General features: G+C 42.7%; 2 protein-coding genes across 4 annotated transcripts in view; one reads left to right on the top strand and one right to left on the bottom strand.

Annotated features, from left to right (window-relative positions):
• LOC118104545 (centromere protein P) overlaps positions 1–1,599 on the top strand; it is a 72,754-nt gene extending 71,155 nt beyond the window's left edge. For all 3 annotated transcript variants that reach the window (XM_047339337.1, XM_035151495.2, XM_047339338.1), the window contains exons 7-9: positions 449–528; positions 689–780; positions 1,187–1,599. In XM_047339337.1, the coding sequence (XP_047195293.1) occupies positions 449–528; positions 689–780; positions 1,187–1,317 (303 nt within the window). In that variant the 3' untranslated portion in view covers positions 1,318–1,599. The remainder of the gene's footprint in view (positions 1–448; positions 529–688; positions 781–1,186) is intronic.
• On the bottom strand, positions 1,492–16,189 carry ippk (inositol 1,3,4,5,6-pentakisphosphate 2-kinase). The gene is made up of 14 exons (XM_035151491.2): positions 15,955–16,189; positions 14,267–14,326; positions 12,349–12,444; positions 10,990–11,056; positions 10,786–10,904; positions 10,511–10,600; positions 10,374–10,432; positions 9,922–9,994; positions 8,625–8,777; positions 8,402–8,522; positions 7,547–7,682; positions 7,359–7,461; positions 6,797–6,891; positions 1,492–6,565 (listed from the first exon to the last, which is right to left on the bottom strand). The coding sequence occupies exons 1-14, from the start codon at positions 16,033–16,035 to the stop codon at positions 6,313–6,315; spliced, it is 1,506 nt and encodes a 501-aa protein (XP_035007382.2). The 5' UTR covers positions 16,036–16,189; the 3' UTR covers positions 1,492–6,312.
• Between the last annotated feature and the right edge of the window lie 576 nt (positions 16,190–16,765).

The following is a 16,765-nucleotide window of genomic DNA, read 5'->3' as shown; positions in this document are numbered from 1 at the left end:
GATGAAAAACAAAATGGAGACTCAAATGTTTTCTGGTTCCCTCATGACTCATTATTACACTTTGATGTGTCTGTACATGTAAAAGCTTGTGTTTGTTTTCATGGAGGAAACGAACAGAGTTCAGGTCGGTAGACAGATGTTGTAGCGCCACCCCGAGGGCAAACCGTGAAGGGTCAAAGAAGATAAAAAAACAGCTGGAACAGGAATCACCTCTGAAACTGCAGGTCACAAAGAAAGGGGCCGAATAATAAACTGGTCATTTGGTTCCAACTAAAACAAAGAGTCAGACATTATCCTTAAAAAATGAAATACAGAGTGTTCTTTAACATTTTATGGAAAATCCTTTCACATTTGACGATCCTGCTGACTCCAGATCAGACCTGTTGACAGAAAGCCACAGTGACGATGTTCAAACTCTGTGAACTTATGTGATTAAAACTCTCTACAGGAGAAGTACCCGTCCGTCGTCTCTCTCCCTGGAGGCTGCAGGTCAGAGGTCATGACCTTGAATCGCCCCGAGCTCCCTGGGTAAATAACCATCTCTTTATGCATCATGTAAATTATTATTTCATACACAAAACCCATGTGCAGTTAAATCTATTTAATATTCGCACAAATAAGCCGAGACAGCTTTTTCTCTTTTTTTTGTTGGTGTAGAATTATTTTCCCTGTTTGTTTTGATTCGTAGCTGCGTCCTGTCCATTCATTGGTCGGTGGAAGTTTCCAGAGAAGGTGGAGTCACTCCTAAAATCAACCTGTTGACAAAGATCCCAGAGAGAGGTGAGATGCTCCTCTGGGAGTTCACCTGAACATACTGATACTGACAGTTCAGTGCATCCAGGAATTATCAGACCCCTTCACTTTTTTTCATATCACAGATCTATGCTAAAATAATGTATTTTTTCCTTAATGATACCCAAAATGAAGATAATGAAACAAATATAATTAAACAGAAATAAATCCAAATCTTCAGACCCTCCCAGGATGTGGTGTAGATTCATGTTCAGTTGAGCCACTGAGATATTTGTGCTGCAAATTATGATTCTCTATGATCCATGAAAATGTGTCAGAAAATTTGTGTAAAATACAGGATTTCATATAAAATTACAACCTGTAGTCTAGGTTTTGGATTGTTGATTAAATAAAAGTGTCGATCTAATTTATGGATTTTTCTGTGTCCCTGCAGCACTGCAGTTGTTTCCCTCTCAGGCTGTAGGTGGCGCTGCAGAGGCCTTCCAGAGCATGCTGAGGATTCTGGGACCTGAAGCTGCGGTGGAGTCTGTGATCAGGGCGGTCAGCCTCTCTCAGGACATGTGACTCACACTAGAGGCAGCAGTTAAAATAAAAAAAAACTGTTTCCAGACCAGTATCGTTACGTTCACAGATTCACAAATGCAGCAAATAATGAAATTAGTTTCAATGTTTAAGAGGTTTTTCATTTTCTACTTTAAACAAATGTAAACAAACATCAGTAAACACACACAGCGCTGGTTTAGTCTCTTAGAAATCTTTATTCAATAGAAAGAGCTCGACTGTCACCACTGTAACAGCAGAGCTCATTGGTCAAAATCTACAAAAATAAATAATTTAAATACAAAATGCCAAACAGCAGAGTCGCCTTTGTATTTTTCAAATAGTTCTCTTCTCTCAGCTATTTACACACACAGCGTTATTCAGGAGTCTGTAGGTTTCACAGTGCTGTGATGTTTCCGCACCTCGACGCTCAGGCAGCAGCTGGAGGCAGGGACGAGCGACCAATCGGAGCCCAGCTCACCTGACGGAGCTGTGTCAGAGGTCGGAGGTCTGGACACTTTGTCTTCTCTAGAATCTTCTATCTTAGTTTTATCGCTGCGTTAAATCCCCAACGATCTTTTAAAAACCCAGAAGGTCGTTTTAAGGTTCGTTTACTGCGTCGTTCTGACAACCTGAGTTAATCACGCGTCAGAGAAAACAGATGTTTGAGTTTCTTCCTGAACTCAGAAACAGCAGTTGACAAAAAGAACGTTACGTAATATTTTGTCTCAAGGTTTTTTTAGTTTGGTTTAGTTTGTTATTTTAGTTCAGCTTTTAACAGAATAACGTCAAAGTGTGATATTTACATTTCAACAGATTAAGCCTGTGATTGAACCTTGAGTGGAGATTTTGTCAAAAGCTGTTTTGAGGATCCAGAATGAAACTTGGAGCTCAACAAAAATCTTAAAAATCATTTCTTTATCACAAAGTAGACCGAACATTTATTTTTACTTCTTTGAAAATGTTGGAAATACTTTCAGACTAAATTAAACCTTTGGGTTTTTTTAAAGCTCGTCAGTGATTTATCGTTAAGAAAATATGTTTATTTCACGTGGGAGTTACTGAACAAGATGAACACACAACTACACAGGGAATCTTTTAAAGCTTCAACTATCTGGAAATATTTCATACGCTGATTCCCGATAAGTTTCAGCTTCTCGTGTCCAAATACCTAAAGACTTCAGAGAATGTTTTGTCGATAGTAAAAATAACTGATAGCTGCGGTCCTACCATCATATTCGTCCTTTTTATTTTAGGCCACATTGACGTTGTTGTGTTAACGTAGAACAAAACTTGAATTATTTTTTACCAGCACCTGCAAAGTGTTTCGAGCGTTTGACCTAAAACTTTGCTTCGATAAATAAAAAAGCACTTGTGAACGTAGAGGCCTCGTGTTGTTAAAGATAAATAATAACTACTTCAATGTTTCCTGTCGTTATTAACGTACAGTATATTTAAACCCTCTGCAGTGAATCCTCGTCCCACAACTTTAACTCTGTGACATTTTTGCTCAAGTTTCAAAATCAATCAAACCAAACCCATGTCGCCATCAAGCAGTTTAAACGTGTCCAGACCTCGTCGGCTGCCTGACGCGTCTTCGACAGTTAGAACAATCAGTGGTTGGTTCAGTTCGCTGCCGTTCACTCTCCAGCCTTTTGACCTCAGAGCGAAATGTGGCCGGTTTGATTTCAGTCAAAAAAGACGGAGACGAGATTAAACAAGTGTTGGATGGAGCTGAAACTAAAATCTGTGGATTTAGTGTTTGGACTGAACAGAGCTGCTGACGGTTTCCAGAAAACACGTCTAACGCTGGGAGCAGAGTGGAGTGTGGGGGTTCTGTCGTCCGAGGTTTCAGTCTTGTAGTGTGATTGGTTTTCTGATGGAGGTGACGGAGGCTGGAGAGTGGACACTGGAACCAGAGGAACTGAAGTCAAGTGTTACCAGTTTATCTGAAGCCTCCTCGCGCGCTGCTGGTTTCAGAGGACGAGGAGAACGCAAAGTTTCTACCTGACAACGAGAAGACTTGCAATAATCTGGACGAGAAAAGTCCCCCCCCCGCAAAAAAAAAAAAACCTTTCAACAATCGTCAAACAGCTGTAACTCTCCACAAGTCTCCGTCGCCGTCCTCAGAAACCTCCCAGCGTCCCTGAACTCATCGTGGAGCGTCGGTTCGTCAGGAATTCGAGGTTCTGAGAGTTCGAGGCTGCGTCCACAGCCGCTGGTGTCAGACGACCTCCGACCTCAGCTGTGAACGCGGCCTGCAACAAAGTGAGCGTTTCAAAATACACACTCGCACACACACGCACGCACACACACAACCCTCGTCCTCCAGTCCTACCAGAACATTTAGGCACATGGACAAAAATAGACACACAACAAGCCACTTATGGCACAACAACCAGCAGAGCAGCAGTATGACCCTCGTGCCCAGTTACCCAGCAGCCTCTGCTCTCTTTCCCCGGCTCTACTTGAAAACCCCTCTGTAGAGTCACATCAGTCAAAAGGAGACGTTCACTGTCACGGTCACTGAGGATGAGGATGATGATGAAGAAGAAACAGGCCGAGAAGTCGGAGCTGGACACGATGCTGCAGTTTGTCTGATGCTGTGACGACTCTGCACTTTCAGATCTCAGCTCCTTCACCTGGTTCGCCGTCACTTTGTCTCATCAAGGGCTGAAACTAACGGTTATTATCAATTAATCGGATTATTTTCTTGATTAATAAAATTGTTTAGTTTGTGAAATATTTTTTAAAAAAACACCTTCACAATTTATCGAAGCCGTGTGATGTCTTCAGTTTGTCCGAACCCTCGAAAGCAACACTATGCAACTTTAACTGAACAACAGCGCCCCCTGCAGCCACGCATGGAGATTCATTCCGTTTGGGCTTCGTGTAACAGAGATTATCTGAGTCGTCCCACTCACTGAACTGATATTACCCATGATCCTCTGCTTCCCGAACCAGAAGAGCTGCTGCTGTAACAAATTCACAGAACTGTTTAGAATTCTTCACATTTTAACAGTTTCCTGCTGAATATTGGGGTTTTTAATAACTGATCATCAGTTCAGCTTCACTCCTCAACTCACTGGAGCTGAATCTGACAGTTGAAGCTGTGGTTCTGTCACTTCTCCTCACAGGAGATCGAACCCACTCAAAGTCACAGGGTGATGAGTGGGAATGAAGGAGGAAACCTTCTCCCGATTCAGTCACTGAAACATCAAACTGGTTTTAATCAAGCTGCTGTTTGGAGGTTTAAAAGTTGCGTAGTGTTGCTTTAACAATTTACTCATCAAATGTGACACGACCAAGCAGCTGTCTCATGAGTTAGTTTGAGTTGATGTGAGTAGTTGGACTGAAAAACTCCAACATGAAAATAAAAGAATTATGAATTATAAAAATAAAAAACAAAAACACCATCTCAACTGCTCCCTCCAGCTGCTGAGACTGTTTGGCAGTCAGATCCACCACGTTTCCTCTGTAACCATGGTAACTTGTGATTCTGTTAACAGGCTTCAGCAAACAACCTGGTCCGCCCACCCACCTACATTCAGGAAATGACATCATCAAAGCGCGACAAAAGCAGCAGGAGGTTAAAGAACAGGTTCCTTCTACTCGGGCGTCCATGTGAGTGAAGCCACGGTTTCCTCTGCTGTAATCATCCCGTTCATATCGTCAGTTTAGAGATCTGATCCCGATGTGCGTTACAAAACCCACAGACTGTTGAGGCTTCAGCAGTTTGTGTTCAAACAAACCACAGATATTGATATTTGTCAAAGTTTCTCCCTTTTCAGTATAAAATTCCCTCTCTGTGTTACAACCGCTCCACCACAGTTCAACAAGGAAACACTTCCAGAACACAAAAGGTGGAAAACTAACCAGAAAGACTCTGGAAGGTGACAGAAATCAACGCATCCAGAACTAAACCCATTTGATAACTGTCCTAACCCTCATTTAGTTTTATAACCAAAGTTCAGAATGAGATACTGAACCAAAGTATCAAACAACCGTGTTTCCCACTGATAACTTCGACTGCGGCAGCTAACTGGGTCTAATTTCTCCGACCACAGTTTCATAATGATCCTATAAACTTATCACACTTCTCATAACAACATAAACTCTCTCCGCCCCGCTAGCGCTGGCTCTCTCCCTCTCTCCCTCGCTCTCTCTCACTTCTTTGGTTTCCCTTAAAAACATTCATAAACATCCACGGTCCTCTGCAGGCATGAGTAAGCATAGCATGGGTAGATACTACCACCACTGTGCGTGTTGCTGCAGCAAGTTCACCTGTCCTCATCATACGTGCTCACAGGGCGACCCGCCCCCCCGCAGCAACCACATAGATTAACAATCTGTGGGAAACACTGTTAAGATCTGACTTCAGAAAATACCAACTTTATTTGTAAAAATGTAAATTAAGCTCCAGCCTCATTACTGAAACCTTTGTTTCTGCAGTCGTGGATTCTGCACCTCATCACTTATGTACATAGAAAGTGCAGAAGGAGAAGATCTCTTAACGACAAGTGGAAATAATTACAGCAAGAAAACCCAGTTGCTATTTGAATATGGACGCCTGATTATTGTTTTAAGACTTGAGAACCTGTCCTTTAATCTCGACTTTTGTCAACGAAAGAGAGACCCATGCTTCGTACGAGGTTTCCAGTCGATGTGAGTTGTGACAGAACGGAGCGGTGACGTTGGGATTCACCTCTGCACAGGAGTAAAATGTCAAACTGCCACAACATCACAAAAGCTCTGGAAACTAAATGCATCTGCTTGTCGTTTTCTGGCGATTTATCTGCAACTTGCTTTAGATTTTTTTTGTTGCTGAGCAGCAGCAGGAACCAGAGGGTGATACCTGTCAACATGGTCTGAGTGAGGAGGAGGAGGAGGAGGAGGAAGTGCTGCAGTGAATAAACAGCTCTGCTCCTTAACTCTTCAACATGGCGTCTCTGTTCGAGGCATCAGTGTGGCGTCAGATATGTTTGTCTCCTGTAGTGTCGCCTGGCGCTTTGTGGCCGTTCACACCGGGTGGAAGAGCAGTGTGCAGTCCTCTCTCTCTGCAGCCGCGAAGATGCCCGGCAGCGGCTGCAGAGAGGCCTTCGGCAGGGTACCCCCGGTCCTCAAGTAGCAGGAGACGATCCTCTGGTCCAGGCGCAGCTGGCAGGGGATGGCGTCGAACGGCTTCGGATCCAGATCCAGAATGGAGACAGAGTAGGAGAAGGCAGGAGGTCTGGTTGAGAGGAAGTCTCGGAGCCACCTCTGACTGGACAGACTAGGAGAAGAGGAGGAGGAGGGTTGGTGAACAGGAGGAAGAGCCTCTAACGCCTGGCTCCACCTGGTGGATATAATCAGGTACTACAAACAGAATCATAAACCTCATCACTAGTTTGGACAAAAGCAGTTTCAAGGTCTCAGCTCCGGCTCTTTGTGATTCTAATCGACATGTTTCACCATTTTCAAGGCAAGACAGTTAATGAGACTCTTCTGAGAAAACTAGACTCACCCTTCATCGTCATCCTCCTCTTCCTCAGGGCTCGGCACCAAGGCCACCATGATGGAGCAGTCCTTGGCTGTCATGGCAGCGCGGTACTGATGAACCTGGAGTCAGAACATACAGGAGGGTTTTATCTTTCTATTTTGGGTCTGTTCAGGTGTTTAAAAACAATATATTAAAAAGAGCAACAGTTAAATCCCTACAACTTTGAAAACTATGTAGAAAGCATGAAATATAAATACATATAAATAGGACATTTATATTTGCTTCAAGTATTAATGTGAGGAATCAAACGCTTCATGTTGGTTGTGATTCATTTTCAAAGTCGGTTTCCGCTGCACTGTTGCTTCTATCGATACATCAACTTTTCCACCTCAGCCAAATTAAACATTTTTTATGCATTAAGATTGAAAATGAGCAGGAAAACAGTTGTAAGGGAACAAAACCCAGAGTTTGCACTGATGATTTAAGCAGCATTAAAATCCTCAGACACACAGTCAGCTCACACCGTCACAGTTTCCTGTGTGACTCAGCGACTGGAATAACTGGGAACATTTGAAACCAGTCTAACCTTGGCGGCGGCGTACTCCACAGAGCCGTCGTCCTCAGCCTGACATTTCTGCAGCTTTTCCAGGAAGGCCTCGTTGTACGGCCCGTCGATCTGAAGCCGAGTTCTGACACAGACAGAGACAGGAAGTGAGGTCAGAGACCAATGAGTTCAATCAACAGCGTTCTCCTCTGGGCCTCGTCGAGTCTTACCTCTCCTTGGGGAAGTCCTGCAGATGTTGCTCCACTCGGCGATACAAAGGATGAAGACCTTCGATGTTCAGCGTGTCCAACATCTGAGTCTGAAGGATCCTGGACAGAACACTATTGCTGGGTAAATCCTGAGAGCCTACACACACACACAGACACACACACAGACACACACACAGACACACACATAGAACAAATTCAGACAACATGACCAAAATGTTTGAGCTGAAAAGACACAAATACTTCTTTCTAATTACAAACATATTGAAAGGAAGCTGCAGCACAAAGAAAACCTTTGTTAAAGGGACCAACAAGCAGCACATAGACCTGTTGGACTGGTCTGTAAACAAAACACATGTGAGCATGCATGTAAATCACATCCTCGACTCTGGGGTTGGTTTATCTGCACGTTTATTCATGTGCCTGTATGAAGATCACGAACATGAACATAAATACTGATGGTAACTAACTTATTTTCATCACTAATTGATCTGATGATTGTTTTCTCAATATATAAATATATAAAAGTCAAGAACTATTTGGCTTGCAAAACAAAAAAAGCACAAAATAATCACAATCTTCAAATTATTATCGAATTTGAAAATAGTAGTAAATAATTTTTCAGGTTATCTATTAATCGTTGCAGCTCTAACTACTTGTGTTAAAGAATATTTTTGTGTTTGCTTGTTTTTTTCAAATTGCAGCCGACTGGGTTGATTTCTAACGTAGAACAAAATAAAATGAAACTGACTCAACATTTAAATTAAAAATAATATTTTATAAATTGACCAGCTTAGTTCACTCACTGTGACCTGGCCACACACAAATCAATCAGATGGTAGAGAAGCAGGTTCTGACCGTGACGAATCCTCTCCTTGTTGAAAAGACTGGCTTCACAGAAGCTCCGCCCCTCTCCACATCTGTCCGCCACCCCCCCGCCGTGCCCTCCTCCACCACTCAGCAGGGCGTTCACCAGGACCTACAGAGAGAGAGAGAGGCCGCACGTTGTATTTTTCACCAGCTCAAACAACGCACAGTGTGTGTAGTAGTGTGTGCATGTCAGTGTGTTGTGTGGATGTACCTGGATGAAGTCGTTGAGAACAGCCTTGCCGGTCACGTGACCGATGATTCTGTTGTTTCCGTACATGAAGTACGGTCTGAGCTGATGCAGCAGAGAGTTCAGGTCCAATGAGTCGTCACTTCCTTCTTTACTACTATAAATGCACTGACCGCCCTGAAAACACACAGACAGGTCTTCTTACTGTGGTTCTACTCCTCAGTGTGAAACAATCATCCCACAGTGAAGAGGATCTAATGATTTTTATAGTTTTGAAACATTTTCCACAACATCTGTTCACACCTGCAGCAACTTCAGATCTCAAACAGAGAAGTGGAGAAGTCTGGGCTCATTTAAGATGTAATAACCTTTCAAAGAGTCGCTCTGGAGCAAAGATCACACACATTGTCACGGCCGTAAAAACTCTTTAACTTGTCCCTTGCCGTTGGCAGAATCTTTCACTGAGAGCTTTTTGTTTTAAACTGGTTTCTATTGCTCCTTCATTGCTCTTAATGGCTTTCATAGAGATTTATGTGATCGTGACAAAATCCACATTCCTCATTCTCAGCTGTCCGAGTAAGACGACAACGCGTTTATCTTCTAAAGTTTGACTTTGTGGAATTCAGGTTCACGCAAAGGTTCAGAGCCGACGGACAGTAAAAATAAAACAACTTACATTTCTACTGGAGCCTGATCCATTCATTGGTTGGTTGATGTATTTGTCAATATGAGCCGTTCACTGACATCAGTATCGTGTTTATCTTTGCTGATATGAAAACTTATTGAACAGAATAAACTGTGCAGAAAATGTGCATTTGTGTTTAGATTTTACATAAAAATATGCTCTTTATATATCTGGTTACATTTGTATTTTCTTTGTATTTATAGTTTATGATCAAATTTATTGTTAAACTATGAAATGTCAATTATAACTCTGTCAAAAGGGTTTGATGATCTTAGGATTCAATGTCAATTATTTTCAGCAGAAATATCAGTATCGTTATTTTTTTACTCTGCATCAATTCCAAAAAGTTTCTACCACTTTTGTTTTGCCTTGTTTTAAAATCTCTTAAATTCATTCTTAAACTTACAGTAACCTTTTAGTTTACAGGTTAATTCCCAGTATGAACTAGAGCAGTGTTTCTGTTTTAATGGTCATTTGATTATACCATTTTAAGACTTTAAAAACTTGTGAATCTCTCCTTTACACCAGTGGTTGTATTGATTGATTGTGTTGTTAATGGAGCTGGATGTTGTGATACAAACACACAAAAGGTTTCACATTACACAGAGTAGGACTGAGGCTGTGGTTGTGTCTCACCTTGAAGATTTTGAAGTTGTTCTGAGGTTCTTCTATGAGTTGTCTGATGGCAAACTGCATTCTCTGTCTGTTCCTGATCAACAGAAACCAGAGAACATTGTGTTCAGCTGCAGAACGGTCAGATTTCTATCAGGAGCTGAATTTGCACTGAGGAGTTAGACGTAGAAAAAGGTTTTTGGAGGCGGCAGCGTTCATGTGCTGGACTGAATTACACAGAGAAGTGTTTCTCATGTCGTCTAACAACTACAACATGTGCAAGTTTACATCACCTGCAGTGACCAGACCAACAAACATGAAGGAAACGAGAAACATTTTTAAACGTTTCCTTAAAAAACAATCAGGATCTTTTACTGTTTCCACATTTTTCAAACGTAAACATTCCTGATTGTTCCTGTGACTTTTCTTAAATGCAGCAGTGTTGATGGTAACAATAGTCTGTGCAGTAATCTCACCCTGAGAACAGGTCTAGAGGACAGTAAAGACTGCGTCTCTTCCACTTCCCATTGGACACCTGAGAGACAGAGGGGGTCATATCTAGTTGGCCTAAGGTATTAGTTGGACGATATTTTTGTACTGTGGTTGTAGTTACCTTGTAGTGTTGGTGCATGCAGAAGCGACACACTTTAGTCTTGATGTCTTTGCTGACATGTTTGGAGGACGGCAGGAAGCCACATTTAGGCTGAAAACAGAACAAACACAAATCAGCTGCTGAACAACACTTACACACAGTAACACTCATGTGATTCCTTGTTTTAGCTCAGGACCTCTGGTCCACAGTGACGTCATTCACAGGCAAATACTTCCCATACTGTGGCTACTTTTCAGGAGGGAACAGAGAGTGTGTGTGTGTGTGTGTGTCTGTACCTTGATCTCGATGCAGAGGGGAAGAGCGTGTGTTGGCTGGTGCAGAGTTGGAGACGTCAGGTTGGGCAGACAGAGAGCACAGCCGCTGTAGATGTCCATCACCTTATCACAGCGCCACGCTGACACACACACACAGTCCAACTGGTCATTTAACAGATTTAAAAACCAGATGCTTCCCACTGAAAAGATTAAAACCCATCTTACCTGGTCTTTGATGCTGAACTCTGATTGACAGCTGCCGTACAAACTCCAGCGGCAGTTTGACCACTTCCTGTAAAGAAAGGAAGTCAGAACATCTGCCTTTGTTTCTGTTATCGTCTGTATGTAAAACACTGTGATCAGCTGATAGTGTTTCAGCAGCAGTTGGATGTTGGCTCGGGAAGCGATAAAACCTCCCGTACAGTATAAGCAAATTATTCAGATAATAACAATCGCATACATCAGTCAGCATCAGATACAGATTCAGAATCATTTAATTACCGTCACATGTCCACATACGTCACACCGCACATTAAGAACCTCTGCGTGACAGAATCATAAATTCAGCCGTAAAAAACTCCGACGTCCAGTTTAGAAACAAAACTAAAATTAGGTCCCATCTGACTCGGAGAATGATGCTCATGTGCTCGAACTCTTCAGACCTCAACACTAACTCACTGTTTTTTGGGGGAAATTTGTGACGCAAGAAATCTTGTTTATCTCCGAGCTCTGAGCAGGTTATATTTTCCAACTGGATAACACTGCGGTTAAAACGAGCTTATGCACGGCTGTTTTTTTTTTTTTTATTCTATCAAGATTTCACAAAACAGCCCCTAGATCTTTTTAATTTGTAAAATAAGTTGAGCAAAAATTACATCTATTTCAATAAAAAATCATTTATTTAGACCGATATCTTTGTTTGTGCACAGGTTTGATTGAATTTAACGGGACTGCCTTTCTTCATTCATCTTTCTGTAACTAACTACATGTGAAGTCTCTTTTTTTTTTACCTTCTGAGTGAAGAACTCAGATTTCCACTCGGACAAAGACGTAAGAAGTTTGCACCCTGGTTATAAAGTAGTATTTCTCCACAGACTATCTCATATCTCTGATACCATCGGACTGGCGGCTAGTTCACAGAGAAAGATTTCACAGCCTCTGATGCTCTACGTTAAAGATATGTTAGCTTTTTTTTGCAGTATTGCAGAATAATTCGTCTCCATGTGTGTTTTAGTCTCTCGTCTGGCAGCTGCGTGTGTTTGTTCATTACTTGTCTTGTTTGTTTCAGTTTTAAAGAGGAACTCCACCTCGCAGGTCCCGAGGAGGGAAACAGACAAAGTGAAAAACTCAACTCAAGCTCTTCATGGTGCCAGGGGGAGCTGTGTGAAATGTTTTGACGAGAAAGACGAATAGAAAAGAAAATCTCATATCTCAGTTTGTGCTGCATCTATTGATCTTTTTTTTCCCAGACAGTAACGTGGGAGCAAGATGCTAAACCCGTGGAACTCTTTCACTGTTTTGTTAGTTAAAACTTAGACAAAGACGAAGGATGTAAAACCTGAATGACAGCAAACAGAGCCTTACCCCGCTGTGGATGAACTTCTCTCCCAGCAGGCTGCTCATCACGTTGGAGCTGAAGTCAACAATGTTCTGGATCTGCCTGAAGGCCTGCTCCGGTGTCTACAGGACAAACACAGACAGGTAAACCAGCAAGTCACAACCGGATCTGAGACTCCACATCACATGTTGACAGAGAAGTGGAGTTATTTTTCCACTCTGCGCTCACAAGGAAGATCACAAAGTCCTCGGTGTCAGTGGGTCTTGATTAACAGGCTCGTGTTCATTGACAGGTTTTCTTTCCTGGTTGGATAAACAGTCTGACTCATATAGACGACATCTTCTGACAAATGAGTCAAGAACCTTTCTAGATTTTCTTTCTTCAGTAATTCGTTTCCTTCTGTCGTCATTCTGCAGGTTTGTCTGACTCCAGAGCTACAGGATCCAGATTTGCTACAACTATTCTTGTTTGTTTGAACTATTACGAAACATTTTCACAAAATTATGTGAATAATTCATGGATCCAGATTTTTTTATTTAAAAAACAGGTATATAAGGGGACTGATATCTATGAGTACATGCAATTTGGTGCAGATCCAAATAAAAATCTGGATATAGGGGGTTTAAATGTTGTTTCATATGTGCTTTTATATATTTTTAGAGAGGAGTACTCATACGCCACAGACGTGGGGCGATCATGCCAACTCCACACAGACAGACCAGGAACAGGTTTGCCAACATTACAGCAGTAACGTAATCACATATTTTGGGAGCTGGTTATTTCACAAGCTTTGAGAATAACTGTTCTTGTGCTTTTGTTTCTGCAAACAGTTCCTATTTCTACTGTTAACAGGTATGAACCTGAACTTAAACATCAGTCAAAGCTCATCCAGTCTCACATACGTCACTGGGATCACTGACAGTTCTCACATCACACAGGCCTGTTGGCAGCCGGGATTAATACTACTACCTGTATGTGTGTACATGGGAACGCCCCGTGCAGCCATGAGTGAAGACACATTTATAAGTTGAGTTGCTGTTATTTCATTCAAGAAAAGGGAGGCTTCTGTTGCATGGGTGTGGTTTGGATACGATAGTTTTGACACACACATCAAATATGCGGCCGACTGGAAACCCCACTGATCAGAGGCACAAGCACAAACATGATGAGTCTAAGAATGAAGGGGGGGGGGCAGGAGTGGTTGAGTCCTCACAACAAACAAGTCAGATGCTGCAAGAAGCACTTTACCGGCGGCAAAACGTGAAGATGGAAGAAGATAAGAGAACAGCTGATGTTAGAAATCATCATGTGAAAGGAAAAGGTCACGAAGAGGTTTGAGGGATGAGTAACAATGTGAAGGATACGCCTGGATATTAATTATCCTCTTTTAAAAAATGAGATTTAGGTCATTTAGCCCTGCTGTTGATCATATTTAATACATTTACGAATCATTTGACAGCAGCCACCTGCACAAAATGACCCTTATGGTAAAGGCACCGCCTCCATACAACCACGACAGCCACAGTTCGACCCCCAGCTAGAAAACCTGTTTTCAATGTCAAACCCTCTTTTCTCCCCACAAACCCACTTCCTGCCCTTTTCTCTACTACAACTATCAAATAGATGCTAAAATATATATTTTCTTAATTACTTAATAGTTATTCAAATGTCTGATCTGGTTGATGGATCAACTGCCTGGTGAAAATAGGCCTAATTTTAAAATTTGTAGAAGCCAAACCCAGGCTTTCACTGGGCAGTGTCTAAAAAAACATGTTCCTTAAAGAAAGAATGCAAATTTTAAAATAAAAAAACAATGTGATCAAAAAGCACACCTGTAAAAGTCCAAATCATACGTCATGTGCTTGTCATCAATATGTATTTACTGAGTGATATGGTGGATGTGGTGATTTGGACGAAGCTTTAAACACACAGACTGATATTTACCTGCGGTGGGTTCTCACAGTCCTCAGCTGGATACTTGAGCAGACGTAGAACTCTGGAAAGCTGCAAGAAGAGAAGAGGAGCCCAGTGAAGAGTTAAGAAGAAAACACTGATACGGTTTTTCCAGGGCGTTTGGAACGTAAATCCATTCTGCAAAGTGTGAAGCGAGTCGGGGAAAATCTGACTGGAACCATTGTTGGCCTGCAACCATTAGCTTTGGACTGTAAGTTTGTGTGTCTGTGTAAAGAAAGAAAGTTCAGGCACAATGAACTGTATAAACAGTTTGAAGCCTGTCATCACTCAGGTGAGATTAGGCAAAGACGATAAACCTGAGACAATGTTGACAGGGCGGTTATCAGGGTGTCCTATCAATGTGCCCACATGAAACCAGACAAACCCTTCACATCCAGTCACACGGGAACTGGGAAATCCACCTTCGAACGCAGCAGGTCGGCACCAGTGAGCGGCTCATGTGGCTTTTTTGAGGCGGAAGCTGATACCAAAATTAGGGGGTAAAAAAAAAAATGTCTGATACAGATAAATAGCGGCTGATGTGTCCATCTTAGAATTCCAGAAATGTCAGTGTGTGACTTGAATATCTCAATAACCGTTCTTCATATTTTTTTTGAATTTAGTGCGATTTGGACACTTGATACGTTCAATATTAATTAACTTGGAATAAGCAGGCGATCGGACGATGGCCCGAGGGGTAAAACAGACGTGATGACAGCTCGGCGGTGTAACTAGAGCCATAACTACATGTTTAACATGTTGGGGGGGGGGGTCAAGATGTCAAACTACTTCAATTAGAGGAGACAAGTTTAAAACCAAGTGTAGCCTGAGGAGGAATGTGTGTAACCTCCCCAAGGTGTGTGAACAGTGTGAACAGTGTGAACAGTGTAAACAGTGTCACAGCAGAGGATCCATTTCTTCACGTCTGAATGAAACCAGTGAATCACCGCTCGGGAACATTTCTCCTCCATTACATCAACAGACCGGGGACGCCCTGCCTCGCTTACATGTGACCTTAACTCGTCGGTTGCTCAATAACAACACGTCCAGACTGGTCCCGTGAATCACACTTTCCCACAGTCCGTCAAACTGGTTTTCACTCATCTGAAAAGAGGGGTGGGTGGTGGTGGTGGTGGTCAGCGGAACGCATCGCCCCTGTCCCGGCTCAGTCCTGGAAGTTAACCCCGGGTTAGACTCGGCGCGGTGCGTGTGTGTGTGTTTCTCTCGCCCGGATGGGAGGGATGCTAACGGCTAAGTTAGCTCACACTGTGCTAATGGGGGGGTGGGGGGGGATTTGCATTAAATGGCAACGCGGTCAGTGCGTCTCTCTGGTTGGAAACAAGCCGCCGACACGACTCCGATCGTCGGACACTTGCTCCGACACTTGTTGCTCCCGTGGAAGGACGTTTCTCATTGGATGGACCGATGGGAACTCGTAGCTCCTGGTTAGCAACTCGGCTACAGCGGCCAACACGAGCTAAAAGGCACCGACGGGAGGTGAAATCCTGCCGGTGGACGTTTTCCCTCTTCCGGGGACATTTCCGCAGATTCGCCGCAAAGTCTCCCCCGGCAGCGGCAGCGAGCTGGAGGCCACGAAGCGTTAGCTCGGATGGGGGGGGGCTGGGGGCTGGAGTGGGGCTAGCTTGGGGGTTAGCTTCGCGTTAGCTTAGCTCACTCACCTGGACGTGTGACACCACCAGGCTCTTGTTTCCTTCCCCGTGATACTTCCACTCGTTTTCGTCCATTTTGTCCAGCTCCATGATGACGACAGGCCCGACGGTGGCACGGCAGGTACAAGTACTCCCACGGGTACTGGCAGCAGTACTACTGAAGTACTGGAAGTACTGAGGCTCCGAGTACCGCTGCTGCTGCTGCCCGGCCCCGGAACTCCACGCGGCCTATCACAATACTGCTTCCGGTTGTGGCTTCAAAAAGTAAAAGTCCAATCAAGACACAGTTTGTGGAAAAAGTGTTGAGAGAATAAAGTTTTGATTTTGAACAAAAAAGTCTCATCAAGCAACTTAATTTGTACTTTTTATCAATATTTCTAAATTATTTTTAAATGATCTGAGGTTGAATAAAATAAGTCATTCATGTGTTTATGTTAATTTACAAAAAAAATGTTTATAATGTTAAAAGGTTAAGTTATTTACATACTTATATTTTCACATTTCAATATTACCATATTAAGACATTTCAATAATTACATTAGCCTCATAAGAAGTTGAGTAAGTTGAGTCACATGAGTGAAAAGCAGGAAGTGAGTGTTGTTGATAGTAAAGTGATCTGTCTCCATCCTGTTGTTTCTTCACATTAAGAGAGATCTACCTGCCCCACATCTAACCCTCACGTTACAATCAGGTTGTATGTTTTTTATATATATATATATACAACCCTAATATAAAAAGACAGGATCATGGGGGGGTGTTTTGAAATAACCTGATTGTAACGTGAGGGTTTGATGTGGGCAATTAAATGGTTATGTGCAGA

Source organism: Hippoglossus stenolepis, chromosome 3 (assembly GCF_022539355.2).
Source record: "Hippoglossus stenolepis isolate QCI-W04-F060 chromosome 3, HSTE1.2, whole genome shotgun sequence".
Lineage (NCBI taxonomy): Eukaryota > Metazoa > Chordata > Actinopteri > Pleuronectiformes > Pleuronectidae > Hippoglossus > Hippoglossus stenolepis.
This window is presented reverse-complemented; position numbering and strand designations above follow the sequence as displayed.

What these genes read in the sequence shown, in the direction of transcription:
- ippk (XM_035151491.2), bottom strand. Translation starts at nt 16,035, where the DNA reads ATGGAGCTGGACAAAATGGACGAAAACGAGTGGAAGTATCACGGGGAA. An exon ending in ACTGTGAGAACCCACCGCAG is followed by an intron (nt 12,445 to 14,266) that starts GTAAATATCAGT and finishes TTTGTCCTGTAG; the next exon opens with ACACCGGAGCAGGCCTTCAG. An exon ending in AGTTCAGCATCAAAGACCAG is followed by an intron (nt 10,905 to 10,989) that starts GTAAGATGGGTT and finishes TGTGTGTGTCAG; the next exon opens with CGTGGCGCTGTGATAAGGTG.